At 45.0% G+C, this 19287-nt stretch overlaps 1 protein-coding gene across 2 annotated transcripts in view; it reads right to left on the reverse strand.

The window, feature by feature from the left end:
- Positions 1 to 7: 7 nt before the first annotated feature.
- PXYLP1 (2-phosphoxylose phosphatase 1) overlaps positions 8 to 19287 on the reverse strand; it is a 95796-nt gene continuing 76516 nt past the window's right edge. Inside the window, exons 3-8 of one of the 2 annotated variants that reach the window (XM_044291752.1) lie at positions 15805 to 15861; positions 8498 to 8587; positions 6498 to 6668; positions 5133 to 5259; positions 4038 to 4177; positions 8 to 1054 (exon numbers count right to left, since the gene is read on the reverse strand). In XM_044291752.1, the coding sequence (XP_044147687.1) occupies positions 135 to 1054; positions 4038 to 4177; positions 5133 to 5259; positions 6498 to 6668; positions 8498 to 8587; positions 15805 to 15861 (1505 nt within the window). In that variant the 3' untranslated portion in view covers positions 8 to 134. The remainder of the gene's footprint in view (positions 1055 to 4037; positions 4178 to 5132; positions 5260 to 6497; positions 6669 to 8497; positions 8588 to 15804; positions 15862 to 19287) is intronic. The other variant, XM_044291753.1, reaches the window with a different exon arrangement.

The following is a 19287-nucleotide window of genomic DNA, read 5'->3' on the forward strand; positions in this document are numbered from 1 at the left end:
TCCGGGGCCGCGGAACGGAACTATGGATGCAGACACGCGGTATGCTGTTCGCATCTTTTGCGGCCCCATTGAAATGAATGGGTCTGAAGGGGACCCAGAACTACAGACGTGTGAATGGACCCCTAAAACAACCTTTAATGACACGCATCATAATAGCTGGTACTGTTCAGGGCTGAGAACATTTCTTTCTTCACAAAGTTGACAAATTTGGAAAGTGGACATAGAGGCCGGCTTGAGCGCCTCTGGTGCTCCCTGCAGAACGAAGTCTGAAAAGTGACATCCTCCCCATTGTACAGAACTCGAACATAGTGTTCCTTTTGTTTCTCAGTATTTTGCCATAGTTCAAATACTAAGCGCGCGGCAAAACGAGGGAACCTGGCCTCCGTGAGACCAATGGCACTGAGGACAGGCGAGAGGGTCACATCGTGGGCAGAGTATAAGGCAAACACTTCGGCCTGTTTGCCTTCTGATATCCGTTGCATTCGGACGGCGGTCTGGTTTAACAGAGGGTAGGTTGCCAAAAGTGAATACTTATTATAGAGCTGCTTCTCATGTCTCTCCCGCTCGTCCTCGATCTGATGTGCTTTAATGACCTTAAAGTGCTCAATGTCTATACATCCATTCTTGGTGCAGGGGAAGGTGACATTGTGGCAAAAATGGCATAGCAAAGAGTCGATGGGATTGGAGGCTCTTAACAGCCTAGTGGGGACCCCGACCACTTTGGCCATATCGATATAAGTCTTTTCGAGTTGGACGTTTTTAATTCTATAGCTGTATTGGCGACGCTGCTCTTCTTCAAGGTAGTGGTTCCTCATGGGACAGTCACAGTGACTGGAGCAGAATATACTGCTCCACTGGTGCCTAATGCTTATCTTCTTCCAGTCAAAGCCAGGCAGGAAGCTGTACAGTAAGGCCAGCCCACTCTGCAGCGTCCTGCTTTTTCCAGTGGATTCAATGTAAAGCTGCTTTGCCGTCCAGTCTTTTGACAGAAGTTTGTGTTTCTTCAAGTAATTTTCCCTCAGAATTTGTCCGTTATTCAAATGTTGCACAACACCTGCATCACAAGGGGAAATAATAGGGATTATTGAAAACATTGGTATGCTGAAGGCAGAATACAATCAGGTCACCCTCCACCGCACCCCTGTGCTCAGAGAATGGCACACGATGCGGATTACACAGATCCACAGTGCAGTACAGTACCAGCAAAGTGTATGAAATTAGACAAATCTCATGGACACTTTGCTTTTTTTTTCTTCTGCCGCACATGTCATTTGTTTGTGTGATATATTTTTTGTGCAGATTTCCCCATATGCAATGCAAGAGTGAGATCTGCGAAAAAAAAACACATCAAATCCACACCAAAAACCAGAAGCAACACATGCAGGTTTTTTTTGGTGCAGAAATGCACACAAAACCGCACAGAAATTGATGAAAAAAAAAAATATATATATATTAGGACGTGTTTTTCCAGCTTCCCAATTTTTAAGCTCCCCATTCATTTCAATTGGAGAATCAGTGCGGATTCCACTCCTTTTTGGTGAAAAAAAGGAAATTCTGCCTCTCACTGAGGCCTCTTTCACACGAACGTGTGCGCTCCGTGGCCGTACTGCGGACTGAATTTGCGGATCCTCAATACACGGGCGCCGTTTTCGTGGGCATTCCGCATTATGGATGCGGAACGGAAGCACGGAACAGAACCTTACGGAAGCACTACGGAGTGCTTCTGTGGGGTTTCGTCCCTTACTTCCGTTCCGCAAAAAGATAGAACATGTCCTATCTTTTTGCAGAATGGGTGAATGGCGGACCCATTAAAGTGAATGGGTCCACGATCCGCTACGGCTGCCCCACGGTCGGTGTTTGTGCATTGCGGCCCGCAGCACGGCCACGGCGTGCACACGTTCTTGTGCAAGAGGCCTGAAATGAATGGGAGGCTTTTTAGAGGCGTTGAGATTCCTCATGGAAAACGGGCCCTTACCTTGGGAAAAAAGCTGCCTCCCAATATGTTTCAAACAAAACTAAGGCTACTTTCACACTAGCGTTCGGGGCTCCGCTTGTGAGTTCCGTTCAAAGGCTCTCACAAGCAGCCCCGAACGCTTCTGTCCAGCCCTAATGCATTCTGAGTGGACGCGAATCCGCTCAGAATGCATCAGTCTGGCAGCGTTTGGCCTCCGCTCCACTCAGCAGGCGGACACCTGAACACTGCTTGCAGCGTTCGGGTGTCCGCCTGGCCGTGCGGAGGCGTGCGGATCCGTCCAGACTTACAATGTAAGTCAATGGGGACGGATCCGTTTGAATATGACACACTATGGCTCAATTTTCAAACTGATCCATCCCCTATTGACTTTCAATGTAAAGTCTGGACGGATCCGTCTGAGGCTACTTTGACACTTAGAATTTTTTTTTACAATATAATGCAGACGGATCCGTTCTAAACGGATCCACCGTCTGCATTATATGAGCGGATCCGTCTCAGACGGATCAGCTCTGAATGCAAGTGTGAAAGTAGCCTAAGTCGACCTGGTTACAACGTCACAGTAAAAAAGACCGTAGGTTGTACAAAAATCTTACGTAGGTTGTACAAGTATAAAAGTTCAAGGCATGGATTCTGGAACATCTGAATGAATCGAAATATCTCAGGAGCGGCAAGCATTTTATAAATCATCACAGTTATGGATGTCACAATATAGCAATGCAATTAGAAATATAGATTTTTTTTTTTCCCCGGGTGTTTTTTTTTTTATTAAAGAAAAACTGCAAACTATAAATTTGTTGTTGCTATAAACGTACTGACAGAATACGGTCACTGAACACTGTAAAAACAAAATCCAAAAACAATAGAAGGATTGACGCTTTTTCCAATTTCACAGCACAAAGATTTTCTTTCTGATTTCTCAATAAAAAAATAGGAATTAAACGGTGCCACTAAAAAATACAACTTGTCCTGCAAAAAACAAGCCTTCATGCGGCTATGTGAACGGGAAAAATAAAAAAGTTATGGCTCTTAGAAGGTGGGGAGGAAAAACAAGAATGCCAAAAAAGGAAACTGTCCTGGTCCCATAGGGGTTAATGCGTTGACCACCGACAGGGCCTCAGTCTTCAGCAAGGTCTTTTGGTGTTACTACAGTAGAGCGGGGTGAGCGGCTCTTGTGCTAAGAACAGGATGTTACCAGCAGCTCAGGTTCTTAGCTCCTGCTTCACAGTTGGGTTGCAGGAAGCGCTGATCCTGACTGTTAACCCTTTGATTCCCATAGTCCATACCACGCAATGATCAAAGGGAACCCCTCCCTAAGATTGGGTCACCGCGGGCCTACAAAGGACCCTAGGGCTGACTGTCTAGTTATCTGTCTGTCTTGTTAGGAAGCACAGCCTGTGTCATACTGATATAGAACATAATCTATTAGCATACAGGAGTATGCTAATACATTATGGGAGGAATTTATCATGAGGGAAATATTTGAAGTCCGTTTTCGTTGAGTCTGTGTTGGAGTACTTTATGTCACATTTATCAAATGACACTTGTTGTTTGAAAAAGTTGGCTCGTCTTTAAACCTTACACTTCTGTCTAGAGAAGCTCCTCCAGTTTTCCTGCTCCACCCTCCTCCTGGAGTGAGATTGCAACTTTTTTTAAAATTTTAAAAAAAAGTCGCAATGATAAATCTGGAGTGAAACTCATTAACATACCTAACCACACCCACTTTTGCACCCATATTACAAAACTGGAGTGAGTGGTGTAAAAATGCAAAAAGTCTCCAAATTGTGCGAAAGCGCAATTTACGTAATTTTAGAAAATTTCACATACTAGCCACAACTATAATAACCTGTTATTATCAGGTTATTTAGTACATCAACAACATAAACATTTTTACAAAAACAATGGGAAAAAACAGCCCCCAAAAATATTAAAATTTCTCCTGCATAAAAAAAGGCCTCAGAAGCCACATAAATGGGCAAACCGTTTTACTTTATGTTCTGTAATAAATGGAAGCCTCCCCAGCCTTTGTATAAATGTCCCAAGAAATACAGAAGAGGCAGTCTACCTGTTTGGGTTAATTCTCCCATCTCGCACTGTGAATGGCTGGGAAAACGTGGCAGGCTGCTCAACGTACCGTCCAGCTGGCCTTCTGATCCTTTTACCATGTGATTAATAAAATCTGCCAAGTTTGGGTGGGACGGCTTCCTATAAAATGTAAGGAGAAAAGTAGGCAACAGTGAACTTGGTTGTCAAGAGGTCACAGGTAAATGATAAAGATGCTTAAAATCATACCAAACTGAGAAAAAAAAGACTACACTACTGCTGCTGAGCAAACTGTAAAAGGATATTTCACGGCGACCTTTGAGGCCACCTGAAGGATAAGCTCTTAAGATCTGTTTACTTGGTGTATTGGGCTTGCTGTGATGTTACGCCTGTGGTGGGATCTGGTCCAGGGCCACGGGCGCTTAGCCAGGTGCAGCATGAATTGTACCGAAAAGAGTACTCCCCTACAAAGACTACCGTAAAGTGGAAAATGGTTCATACAGTTTGATAAAAATAAAAAATGTATACATACAGTCACAATAAGATCAGTTTTGCTCATTATTTTGATTGTAATAGTACTGATCTTGCTCAGCTTGTGTGAACATGTAGCACTTATATTTAAGTCTATTTCTTCTTCTGCCTAAGGGCTCATGCACACGACTGTATGCCCTCCGAGACATACAGTCCGTGAGCGTGCCATATGTCCCGGAGCGGCATACATCATAACATACATACATAATATCATATGAGTGCGGGCCTATAGTCCCGCAGGAGGCCCGATGTGCACAATGTATGCCGCTCCGGGACATATGGCCTGCTCACGGACTGTACGTCTCTTAGGGCATACGGTCGTGTGCATGAGCCCTTAAACTGCATTGTGTGAACACAACCTTATATTTATGTCATCCTGGAGTCCTATATTGTCATGCTATGTGAATGCTATATATATATATATATATATATATATATATATATATACACACACACACACACACATACACACACCTATCTATATATGTTTATATATATAAGCCATCTAGGATACGTTTAAGCATGGATTTCTTAAGAAACAATGAAGACAAAAAAGCACTGTTAACTTTAATAACATGCACTATACCTGTCTGGCTCCAGGACACAGTCAATATCAGGTCTCTTGGTTTTCGGAATAGCATACAGTGGATACCTATCACCATGACGGATCATCACTTGGACGGACAACAGTTTAAAGTTATGAGGTGCATGGCCTAGGGTCATGAAATATTTGGTAAAATATCACATGTATATGAAAATACACATATTTAAATCACAAAAAATAATTACAGAGTTAAAAATTCCGTGGGTGCAGAAGGGGACAGGCTGGCAGGCCCTTCTCATTTACATTTTAGGTGTACAAAATGGTCTAAATGTAAGACAGCTAGAAAGCGGTTTTACACCTAGAAGTGCCGGTGGATCCCAAAAAGTTATGTAGAGGTCTGCACATCTTTATAACTCCGGCGGATCCACCGCCAGCTATAGGGCTTATTAAGACTGGCTTCTAAAACGCCACTCTTAATAAATGTGCCCCTTACTCTTCTGTATAATTACAATGACAGATAAGTTATTCAACAAAGTCAAGCGCGACTTCGTGTATAACTAACTTCCGAAGTTTTGAACATAGCGGTCCCCAATGCACGGGCAACGTCCGTGTCGTGTGGCGACCTGGACGGATCGAGACCTATTCCACTTGAATGGGTCCGTGATCTGTCCCCACCTCAAAAAAAAAAAAATTGTGGTGCGGAGGCACCGACAGAAACACCACGGAAGCACTCCGGAGTGCTTCCGTGAGGTTCCGTACCGCAGCTCCAGATTGCGGACCCATTCACTTGGGTGTGGCAATACGGCCACGGCCGGGCAACAGCCGCGTGCATGAGGCCTAATACACACAAAATCTGGGGCATTTTGCTTAGTGCAACTCCGCCCATCTTCCAGGACATGGCTAATGATTTCCTACACAAATTTGGTGGATTAAGGCTACTTTCACACCAGCGTTTTTACTGGATCCGGCAGGGTTCAGCAAAAACGCTTCCGTTACTGATAATACAACCATCTGCATCTGTTATGAACGGATCCGGTTGTATTATCTTTAACAGAGCAATGATGGATCCGTCATGAACTCCATTAAAAGTCAGAGAAAACGGATCCGTCCCCATTGACTTGCATTGTGGGTCATGACAGATCCGTCTTGCTCCACGTCCCATGACAGAAAGAAAACCACAGCATGCTGCGGTTTGCTCTCCGGTATGAGAACACAACCAAGCGGAACAGAATGCATTTTGGAGAGCTCTGTTCTGTTCAGTTTCGTTTTGTCCCCATTGACAATGAATGGGGACAAAACGGAAGATTTTTTCCCGGTATTGAGACCCTATGACGGATCTCCATACCGGAAAATAGAAACGCTAGTGTGAAAGTAGCCTAATTTGATATGATCTGCACAGTACATTACCTTCCATGCTGCGCTCTGCTACTCCAGGCGTATTACAGTATAGGTTGGCTTCATACAGTGGATCAGATGCAGAAGGCTCGGTCAGCAGGTCCGGCATGATTCTTTTACGATTTTTGGCACTAAGTGCTTCTTCCCTCTCGGACATAGCGGGTATGAACCGAACTGGTAACCCTGTGAGCAAAAATACTTAATGTAGATTTTGATATAAAGACAAGGGGACAGATTTATCATTAGCTCAAGTCAGAATAATGGAGTGAAAAATTCGCAACTTTTTGCGCAATCGCTTAAACTGCGCAAAAATTTGCAACCTTTTTCTGCTCTGCACTATGCTCACCAGTTTTCTAAAAGTGGGCGTGTTTTCTTATGTAAATTAATCTCTAGACAGATTTACTATTGCGACTATTTAAAAAGTCGCAAAAAATGCGCAATTTCACTCCAGTGAGGACCATGCTTATCTTATGCGACTTTTTAATAGAACATGCAACTTTTTCGTAAAGACGTGCGACTTTTGTAAAGCTGCTTACTGACGGATAAACTGCTACCGTCAAACCACATTTATTACAGTCTTAAAGGGCCGATCATAAATCTGACTTTAGCCATATGTTAAGGTGGAGTGAGCCGTCAGAGTAGTGATAAATCTGGCCCAAGATTTCCAATTAAATGCGCACGTTTCTGGTAAATTAGCAGGCGGAGGGATACAGCAGAAACTCTTTGAGCATTGCAAATAATTTGCCTAGTATCTTCACTTCAAAAATTCATCCTGTGCATTAGGCTATTGCTCTGATCATACCACATTTGTTGCATTAGAAATCTCCCTGAAGTATGCAATAGCTGCATTTGTCATCATTAAAAAACTGCAAAAAAAACATAAAAAGTAACCCAGTCTCTCTCAATTCTCTCCAGTAGACACCCAACAGCATATAGACTACTGTCGTTGGCAGAGAAACGTGACGCCCAGGACCTCACAGCACCAGGATGACAGAAAGGACCACTACTCCAAAACAATAGTCGGGTCTCCAACGAGGACTCGTTTTTGATACCAGATGGTCATTTTAAAGCATTTGTTAGGGTCCATTCACACGTCCGCATCCGTTCCGCAATTTTGCGAAACGGGTGCCGACCCATTCATTTTCAATGGGGCCGGAATGTGCTGTCCGCATTTGCGGATCCGCACTTCCGCATCCGTGCTTCTGTTTCCGCCCAAAAATAGAACATGTCCTATTCTTGTCCGCAATTGCGGACAAGATTAGGCATTTTCTATTAAAGTGCCGGAGATGTGCGGTCTGCAAATTGCGGAATGCACATTGTCAGTGTCCGTGTTTTGCGGATCCACAGAACACTTACGGACGTGTGAATGGACCCTTAATGGAATGCCGTACATGTATTGGCAGTATAGCAAGAAGGCTTTCCCACCTTTCAAAAAAACAAAACACTTCACGTGTGATTCCCTCTTGGTTGACCCCTCCAGTCAGTCCATTTTCATCAGAAAAGACAATTTCTCCAGATACAATTTAATTGAAGGTGGTGAAAGGTGCATCCAAGTCAGCAGAATCCCACTGCTGAGACCCTATAACGTGTTTCCTACTACCTGTAGTACATGGTTTTTCTTAAGCATGAACAAATATGGCCCAGGTTGGGTTTTAAGGGGCATGGTTAGTGATAGTGAGGTGCAATGCGACAAAAGTGTGCACCCTCTTCCAAACGACTTGTACTACTGGGTACAGCTCCAGAGGCAGTGTCTGATCTAAAAAAGTGGGGGCTCACATTCATCCTGTGTCTGCTAACAGGGGTTCAGAAGAGGGGAGGAAAACCACATCTGAGTGGGCCTCAACCCAAGTAACCAGAGACCAACACCACGACCAATGTCATTAATATTACCATACTAATACTGGACAAAACACATTACACAAATACCAGTATACCACCATACAGTGCTAGATACTAGTGCTACACAGGCATTCTGCAGACGGATTACAGTACAGTCAAATCCAATGACTTACAGTTGAGACACGTGTTCTCAGATTGGTAATGTTCACTGTTCCTGTCTTTTCCATCTGGCCTGGACCACTTCTTCCAGCCATGACTTGTGTCTGCAGAGTTTGTAACAGAGACATCTTTGGCTTCTCACTTTCCAGTATCTCCTCACCAGCATCAGCCCTAACTTTCCCCAATCTACGGAAACTCACATCCCTCTGATGCCCCCGATTCTGTGCTTGTTCCTGCTCTATTTGAACCTATTACTGCTGTGTGACACAATGCCCCCAAATACTCTACTTCATAGTAGCTTCATAAATACTACCAGATAGACAGCACCCCTGAAAGCAATAAAGTTGCCCTTAGAAATAATAGTGCCATATACACCGTGTCTCAGATGATTATAGTGCACCACACAGTAAAAATTGCTTCTTTTGTAACCTATGGAGTAATACCAATTCTCAATGCCCCTACACAGTAATAATACCCAACAGTGTGCACCTTACAAAGTATACATGGCATCTCCAAAATAATAATGTGCTGTGTGACCCCTAAAAGTTACAATAACCCTTTGAAAGTAAATACTGCCCCCTTTTCCCTGTAGACAGTAGTAATGCCCCTGTGTGCCCCTTTGAAAGCAATAATGCCCCCTGAGTGTGTGCTTAGAAACTAATAATTAACCATAGTGCTTCCTTAAAGGGAACCTGTCACTAGATGGCCGCTAGCACATCCGCAATATCCAGACCCCATAGCTCTGTGTGCTTTTATTGTGTAAATTTATTTTTTTATACATATGCAAAAGAACCTGAGATGAGTCCTGTCCCTGACTCATCTCACATACAGGACTCCTCTCAGGTTAATTTGCATATGTATCAAATCGTTTTTTTGCACAATAAGACCACACAGAGCTATGGGGACCGGGTATTGCGGATATGCTAGCGGCCATCTAACAACCCATTGCCTCGGCTCTATATACAAAATCCCGGTGACAGGTTCCCTTTAAAATATAATGCTCTTAAGTGTGCCCATAAAAGTTATAATGCCCTGTAAATGCTTCTTAATAATGCCCCCTTTAAGGGCATCAGTCAGCAGATCTGTACCTATGACATGTGCTGACCTGTTACATGTGCACTTGACAGCTGAAGGCATCTGAGTTGGTCCCATGTTCATATGTGCCCGCATTGCTGAGAAAAATGAATTTTTAATATATGCAAATGAGCCTCTAAGAGCAACGGGGGCGTTGCCATTACACCTAGAGGCTTTGGTCTCTGTGCAACTGCTGCCCCTCTTCACTTTCATTGACTTTAGGAGAAGTCAGGGCCAGATGTGATCATGTTAACACTGCCTGGCCCTGTCAATCAAAGTGCAGACGGCGCGGCAGTTGCACAGACACCAGAGCCTCTAGGTGTAATGACAGCTCCCCCGTTGTTGCTAGAGGCTAATTTCCATATATTAAAACCTTATTTTTCTCAGCAATGCGGACACATATGAACATGGGACCAACAAAGATGCCTTTCGTTGCCAAGTGCACATGTAACAGGTCAGCCAGTGTCATAGGTGCAAATCTGTTGACAGATGCCCTCTAATAAGCAATAAGTGCCCCTTTAATAAGTAATAATGCTCTTTTAATTAGTGCCCCCTTATCCCTGTACAGCATGTACAGCCAATGCACTGCGGCCTGCACCAGGACACTTAAAGGGAATGTGTCACCTCTGGCAAGTCCTATGAAGTACAAGAATACATGTATAGAACACCTGATGCTGACTCCAGATCATTAATTTGTATGTCGGTACTATCCCTATTCCCCCACTATACGCCCACAAACCGGCCATGTAATACACAGAGAGGACTTCACCTAAAGTCCTGTCATTATGTGCGCACGGACAGAAGTCCTCTCAATGTATTCCTTGTGTGGGCAATGTATTGTAAGGGTATTTTTAGGTACTGATTGGTTCTCCCCTTTAATTCTGTTTAAAACTCTGTGTAATAGTTCACAAGTTTTCCTTGTAATGAAGTGGGTTAGAGATAGTACTCATCCCCCATTGTGCTGATAACAACACATTCCTGAGTGATCTCAGAGACATGCGTGCTGCACACTGGAGGAGGGGCCAACAGTTTTAAAACTCTGTGACACACATTCCCTCAGGAGACTCCACCAGGCCCTTCATCCTAGGTAGGATGCGAGTATGATTGCCCCATCTCTCTTGTACACCCTGGGGTGTCGGTCATGTGTTATAACATAGTAGACAGCCATGGGTTATAGCATGATCGACGGAGTCTCCACCCCATTTAGGCTAGTGATGTTTATTTTATTTTTATTATTCTATATGTGATTTGTTTGCCTTATCGTATATTTAATCCCACTTAGTAAATATATTTATTCATGTAGCCTACGTCAGCTTATTCCTTCTCAAATCTTTTAAATTCACTTTACATGACAGGGAAACAACAGGGAAATAGCAATGTGTATTGACATAAAAAGGACTGATCCAGAGTCTGCGGCAGGTGTTCTACACATGTATTATTGCACTTCTAAGGGCTTGCCGGAGGCGACATATTCTCTTTAAAGAGGTAGTCACCTGAAATGGTTTTCACTTCACAGGTGTGCCCTGTCAGCTTTAATAAGTGGGATTTCTTGCCTTATAAATGGGGTTGGGACCATCAGTTGCGTTGTAGAGAAGTCAGGTGGATACACAGCTGATAGTCCTACTGAATAGACTGTTAGAATTTGTATTATGGCAAGAAAAAAGCAGCTAAGTAAAGAAAAAATGAGTGGCCATCATTACTTTAAGAAATGAAGGTCAGTCAGTCCGAAAAATTGAGAAAACTTTGAAAGTGTCCCCAAGTGCAGTCACAAAAACCATCAAGCGCTACAAAGAAACTGGCACACATGCGAACCGCCCCAGGAAAGGAAGACCAAGAGTCACCTCTGCTGCGGAGGATAAGTTCATCCGAGTCACCAGCCTCAGAAATCGCAGGTTAACAGCAGCTCAGATTAGAGACCAGGTCAATGCCACACAGAGTTCTAGCAGCAGACACATCTCTAGAACAACTGTTAAGAGGAGACTGTGTTAATCAGGCCTTTATTGTAGAATATCTGCTAGGAAACCACTGCTAAGGACAGGCAACAAGCAGAAGAGACTTGTTTGGGATAGAGAACACAAGGAATGGACATCAGACCAGTGGAAATATGTGCTTTGGTCTGACGAGTCCAAATTTGAGATCTTTGGTTCCAACCACTGTGTCTTGCGACGCAGAAAAGGTGAACGGATGGACTCTACGTGCCTGGTTGCATGGAGGAGGAGGTGTGATGGTGTGGGGGTGCTTTGCTGGTGACACTGTTGGGGATTTATTCAAAATTGAAGGCATACTGAACCAGCATGGCTACCACAGCATCTTGCAGCGGCATGCTATTCCATCCGGTTTGCGTTTAGTTGGATCATCATTTATTTTTCAACAGAAAAATGACCCCAAACACACCTCAAGGCTGTGTAAGGGCTATTTGACCATGAAGGAGAGTGATGGGGTGCTGCGCCAGATGACCTGGCCTCCACAGTCACCGGACCTGAACCCAATCGAGATGGTTTGGGGTGAGCTGGACCGCAGAGTGAAGGCAAAAAGGCCAACAAGTGCTAAGCATCTCTGGGAACTCCTTCAAGACTGTTGGAAGACCATTTCAGGTGACTACCTCTTGAAGCTCATCAAGAGAATGCCAAGAGTGTGCAAAGCAGTAATCAAAGCAAAATGTGGCTACTTTGAAGTAGGGCTGCAGCTAACGATTATTTGAATAATCGATTAGTTGCCGATTAATTTCTACGATTAATCGATTAATCGGAAAAAATGACAAAATTACCAAACAGAGAGGTTTATATGATCTTACTTGAAAAATTATGTTCAAAGGCCATATTAAAACAAATTGTGGACGACACTATTATGGGGGATCTGTGGACGACACTATTATGGGGGATCTGTGGACGACACTATTATGGGGGATCTGTGGACGACACTTATGGGGGATCTGTGGACGACACTTATGGGGGATCTGTGGACGACACTATTATGGGGGATCTGTGGACGACACTATTATGGGGGATCTGTGGACGACACTATTATGGGGGATCTGTGGACGACACTATTATGGGGGATCTGTGGACGACACTTATGGGGGATCTGTGGACGACACTTATGGGGGATCTGTGGACGACACTATTATGGGGGATCTGTGGACGACACTATTATGGGGGATCTGTGGACGACACTATTATGGGGGATCTGTGGACGACACTATTATGGGGGATCTGTGGACGACACTATTATGGGGGATCTGTGGACGACACTTATGGGGGATCTGTGGACGACACTTATGGGGGATCTGTGGACGACACTTATGGGGGATCTGTGGACGACACTATTATGGGGGATCTGTGGACGACACTATTATGGGGGATCTGTGGACGACACTATTATGGGGGATCTGTGGACGACACTATTATGGGGGATCTGTGGACGACACTATTATGGGGGATCTGTGGACGACACTATTATGGGGGATCTGTGGACGACACTATTATGGGGGATCTGTGGACGACACTTATGGGGGATCTGTGGACGGCGTAGTTATGGGGGATCTGTGGACGGCGTAGTTATGGGGGATCTGTGGACGGCGTAGTTATGGGGGATCTGTGGACGGCGTAGTTATGGGGGATCTGTGGACGGCGTAGTTATGGGGGATCTGTGGACGGCGTAGTTATGGGGGATCTGTGGACGGCGTAGTTATGGGGGATCTGTGGACGGCGTAGTTATGGGGGATCTGTGGACGGCGTAGTTATGGGGGATCTGTGGACGGCGTAGTTATGGGGGATCTGTGGACGGCGTAGTTATGGGGGATCTGTGGACGGCGTAGTTATGGGGGATCTGTGGACGGCGTAGTTATGGAGAGGGGGATCTGTGCACTGTTATGGGCATAACAGTGCACAGATCCCTTTCCTCATAACAGTGCACAGATCCCTTTCCTCATAACAGTGCACAGATCCCTTTCCTCATAACAGTGCACAGATCCCTTTCCTCATAACAGTGCACAGATCCCTTTCCTCATAACAGTGCACAGATCCCTTTCCTCATAACAGTGCACAGATCCCTTTCCTCATAACAGTGCACAGATCCCTTTCCTCATAACAGTGCACAGATCCCTTTCCTCATAACAGTGCACAGACCCCCCTCCCCATAGCAGTGCCATAGACAGATCCTCCCCCCCTTCCCATAGCAGTGCCATAGACAGATTCCCCCTTCCCCCTTCCCCCTAACAGCCCCGGCCCCGATGCCTGCATCTTTATTTTACCTTTTTACAATGACGCTCCCGCTCCTGTAACAGCCAGGCAGAGCGGACGGCGGCGTAACGTCACTCAATCACGTGACGCGCCTGCTCCGCCCACTTCATGAATGAAGGAGGCGGAGCAGGCGTGTCACGTGAGTGAGTGACGTTACGCCGCCGTCCGCTCTGCCTGGCTGTTACAGGAGCGGGAGCGTCATTGTAAAATGGTAAAATAAAGATGCAGCGACCGCCCGCCCGAATAGCAACGAATCGGCGATTATTCGATAACTGGATTCGTCGACAACGAATCCAGTTATCGAATATAATCGATTACATCGATTAATCGTTGCAGCCCTACTTTGAAGAACCTAGAATATGACATATTTTCAGTTGTTTCACACTTTTTTGTTATGTATATAATTCTACATGTGTTAATTCATAGTTTTGATGCCTTCAGTGTGAATCTACAATTGTCATAGTCATGAAAATAAGGAAAACTCTTTGAATGAGAAGGTGTGTCCAAACTTTTGGTCTGTACTGTAATGGCACCCCATGGTGTTTAATTAGTTTAGTAATGTGCAAGACCACCCACTGAGGTGGTTGGATGTGTTCAGGTCCATCCCTAAACTGCCACCAGCCATATCTACTGGTAGAAGATGTGACCCTTAGGGCTCATTCAGACGGCTGTATGCTCTCCGCATAAATGCGGATCGTTTTTTTGCAGACAGTTCAGCATGTCCGCAAAAAAACTGATTGTATTCCGTTTTTTTGCTGACCCATAGACTTCAATGGGGTCATGTCTTGATGTTCACTGACACGTATAGGACATGTTTCATTTTTTTTGCTGAGCCGTGCAATGGAAGAAAAGGCCCCATAAAAGTGAATGGGACAGCATCTAATCCGGAAAAAAACGGATCCACATTTTTGCAGACAGCATACGGCCGTCGGAATTAGCCCTTACAGTGAGAGCTGCAGCAGAGAGGACACAGCCCCCTGAGCTCTGACAAGGAGAGAGAGGACACAGCCCCCTGAGCTCTGACAGGGAGAGCGGACACAACCCCCTGAGCTCTGACAGGGAGAGGGGACACAGCCCCCTGAGCTCTGACAGGGAGAGGGGACACCCCGAGTTCAGCTGTCAATTTAGTCAAAGGTATCTGAGAGTTAGGGCTCGTTCACATGACCGTTGATGTCCCGTGCCCGTGCTGTGAACCGCAAATTGCGGTCCACAATGCACGGGCAACTTTCGTGGGACAGGCGCATGGGGATCGCAGACCCAGTCACTTGAATGGGTCTGCAATCCCTCCGTTCCGCAAAAAGATAGAGCACCGGGAACGGGACACCAACGGTCGTGTGAACGAGCCCTTAGTATAGTCCATCAGGCAGTGAGCACATATATAACTATGCCGCCGGAACAACAGCGGTCAGGTTAATACCGCACAGGTGGCCAGATTCCCGTCTACTGGAGTCAAGTATGGCAGAAGCTTAAGAATACAGCTACAGGCCTGTAAATATGCAAACAAAATGATATGAGGATATATTTCCCAGTAAGACAAATCCAGAAAACGACTTATGTCATTAAAATTCCTTCTTTATGCCAGCTGTAAAAGTGAAATCTATGTTTTATATGAATCTGATATGCGCCGGGGGTATCTGTTCAATTATGAATATCCTTTATACACATAATTATACCCGTTTATCCTCCAGCCATCTTTATAATACACACAGCTCCCAGCTGCTCTGTAATTTCTAGGGTGTGGAAAGCCCAGAATGACAAGTCTGTTTTATCCTGCGGTGCGCTGGCCTCAAACAGCCGGTCTCCTATGGCACCCTGGTGTATACACAGCTCACCACAATGTCTGCAGCAAAACGTGTTTACTTTAATTACTGGCCTTAAATCATCCAGTACGTTACTTACTGGTACATCCCGGCCACTGCAGACACAACGATATTTTACACAAAACTAAATTAACTCTGTGCTTGTCACTGGATTTTGTACATCAGATGCCCCTCCGTGTCCTTTACCTGGGAGAACATGGGTGTGCGTCTTAAGCTGCATGCTGACAGGTAGCCATCTGGAGACTGGAGACAAAATGACAGAAAACAAAGGTTACAATATAACACTACAAAAAAACAGGAATGTCGTATTAGGGCAATTCCATTATTCTTAGGGTCCATTCACACAACCACATTTTCACTTTGCATCTGACCCCCATTTTTTGCTGATCGGAGGTCAACCCATTAATTTCAATGGGGCCGCTAAAGATGTGGACAGCACATGGCGTGTTGTCTGCATCCGTATGTCTGTTCCACGGCCATGCAAAAAAAAAAAAAAAAATAGCATGTCCTATTCTTGTCTATTTTGCAGACATGAATAGGGATTTGTTGCATAGTGCTGGACCTGCGAAAGGGGAAAGTGAGTAATGTACACGGCCGGTATCCCTGTTTTGCGCATTCACCATTTGCGGATATGGTCATTATTATTATTATTAAAGCGCCATTCATTCCATAGCGCTGCACATATGATAAGGGGTGCACATACATAATACAGACAATTGCACTAATCATAAACAAGACGAGTTACAGACTGGTCCAGAAGGAGAGAGGGCCCTGCCCGTGAGGGCTTACAATCTACATGGTATGGGAGAAGGACACAGTAGGTGAGGGTTAAGTTGGTCATGGCGGTATAGAGGCAGCAGGGTCACTGGTTGTAGGCTTGTCTGAAGAGGTGGGTTCTCAGGTTTCTTTTGAAGGATTCCACTGTAGGTGAGAGTCTGATGTGTTGGGGTAGCGAGTTCCAGAGCGTGGGGGATGCACGGGAGAAATCTTGGAGTCGATTGTGGGCAGAGGCAATAAGAGGAGAGGAGAGAATAAGGTCTTGTGAGGATCGGAGAGTGCGTGTGGGGGTGTATCGGGAAAGTAGCTCAGAGATGTAGGGAGGGGACAGGTTATGGACGGCCTTGTATGTATTTGTTAGTACTTTGAAGAGAATTTGTTGGGCAATGGGGAGCCAGTGAAGGGATTGGCAGAGGGGAGAGGCAGAGGAGTAATAGGGTGAGAGGTGGATTAGTCGGGCAGCAAAGTTGAGGATAGATTGGAGGGGTGCGAGAGTGCTAGATGGAAGGCCACAGAGGAGAATGTTGCAGTAGTCTAGGCGGGAGATAATGAGGGCATGTACAAGTATTTTTGCAGATTCAAAGTTAAGGAAAGCACGGATGCGGGAGATGTTTTTGAGTTGGAGGCGGCAGGTGGAGGAAAGGGCTTGGATGTGCGGTCGGAAGGAAAGGGCAGAATCCAAGGTCACTCCAAGGCAGCGGGCTTTGTTGACTGGGGAGAGTGTGCAGCCATTGATCATAATAGATAGGTCTGTTGGGGGGGTTGAACAAGATGGGGGAAAGATTATGAATTCTGTCTTATCCATGTTAAGTTTTAGAAAGCGAGAGGCGAAGAAGGATGATATAGAAGATAGACATTGTGGGATTCTTGATAGTAAGGTGGTGATGTTTGGACCAGAGAGGTAGATTTGTGTGTTGTCAGTGTAGGAGTGATACTGAAAGCCATGGGACTCTATGAGCTGTCTCAGGACAAAAGTGTAGCTAGAGAAGAGCAGGGGTCCTAGGACAGAGCCTTGCGGGACACCAACAGAGAGGGAATGAGACGAGGAGGTGGTGCAGCAGTGGGAGACGCTAAACATCCGGTCTGTGAGGTATGATGTGATCCAGGAGAGGGCCAGGTCAGTGATGCGAAGAGATGAGAGTTTGCAACAGAAGGGAGTGGTCAACAGTGTCGAAGGCAGAGGATAGGTCAAGGAGAACAGAGTATTGTTTCTTGGTTTTGGCTGTCAGTAGGTCATTGGTGACTTTGGTAAGGGCAGTCTCGGTCGAGTGGTGGGGTCGGAAGCCAGATTGTAGTCGGTCGAGGAGGGAGCAGGAGGAGAGGTGGGAGGACAGTTCTGAATGGACATGTTGTTCAAGTAGCTTTGAGGCATACGGAAGAAGTGATATGGGGCGATAACTGGACAAGGAAGATGGGTCAAGTGAAGGCTTTTTGAGGATGGGTGTAATGGTAGCATGTTTAAAAGCAGAGGGGAAGACACCAGAGTTTAGTGATAGGTTGAAGAGGTGAGTTAGGACTGGGATAAACACTGTGATGAGGTTAGGGATGAGGTGGGATGGGATTGGGTCAAGTGCACAGGTGGTCAGATGAGATTTGGAGAGTAGAGTGGAGAGTTTTTCTTCTGTAATGGTGTAGAAGCGGGTTTTGGGTCATGTGAATGTCCTCCTAAGATGATTATATTCAGTTTCATCATCTACAGCCCTGGTGACCAGTTGATCGCATAGAGGGACTAATTTTAAAAAGAGAGTCTTCCCTGCTGAACAATCTCTTTAAAGAGGTTACGCCACCATTAATTGTTAATCTGTCTATTAAAGTGCACGACCACCTACTGAGTTGGTTGCATGTGTTCAGGTCCATCAGCCACCAGCCATATCTACTGTTAGAAGATGTGATCCTTACAGTGAGAGAGCTGTAGCAGAAAGGAGACACCCCCTAAGCTGTGGTAAGGAGAGAGCTGTAGCAGAAAGGAGACACCCCCTAAGCTGTGGTAAGGGGAGAGCTGTAGCAGAAAGGAGACACCCCCTAAGCTGTGGTAAGGAGATAGGTGTAGCAGAAAGGAGACACCCCGTGAGCTGCGATAGTTAAAGAGCTTCAGCAGAAAGGACATACCCCTTGAGCTGCCAGGCTGAACACAATCTAGCTAAGCAATTGAAGTAATGAATGGAGGGAGCTGTGGATCCATGTGAGGTACAGAGCAGGTTCTAGTTTTGTTAGAAGTAATGCCCTATATTATGTCTGATTTTTATTTTCATGGAATAAACAATTTGATTCTAACCAGTTAATATAATCTCGCTGTGGCTTGTACGGCCAAGTGGTCCACCTGGGCGCACTTTAAATGTTACTCATATGATGATACAAGCTGGAAGATTTTATTCACCATGGATACTGGTACATTTCTGTAAAACCTAATATAGTATGCTTATTTGCAATGTAGAGTAGTTTTTGTTTTAACAGTAAGTCCTGAGAGCTCAAACATTCATTTAAGATCAATTCAGTCATACGGAAACAGAGTGGTTTGCAGTGGAAAACCTGTCGGCTGCTGAAGAAAAACATCTGTACATTTTTAATAAAGACCTAATGGAAAAATTGTTTTAGCCCAAAAGGAGTACAAAGCAATAATAATCCATTCGAAAGTGTGTCCATATTCTCTAAAGGTTTTATTTTAAAAAATATATAAGTGCCTATACCCACCATCTAATCAATGTTGGAGTGCCTGCACAAATGACAGGATCACCCGATGAACAAGTGATTTGCTCATTCATCGGGTGATCGGCAGCAAATTTAGGCTACTATCACACTTGCGAATCCGTCTACATTATATTGTTAAAAAATTTCTAAGTGTGAAAGTAGCCTGAACGGATCCGTCCAGACTTTACATTGAAAGTCAATGGG

Source organism: Bufo gargarizans, chromosome 4, assembly GCF_014858855.1.
Source record: "Bufo gargarizans isolate SCDJY-AF-19 chromosome 4, ASM1485885v1, whole genome shotgun sequence".
NCBI lineage: Eukaryota > Metazoa > Chordata > Amphibia > Anura > Bufonidae > Bufo > Bufo gargarizans.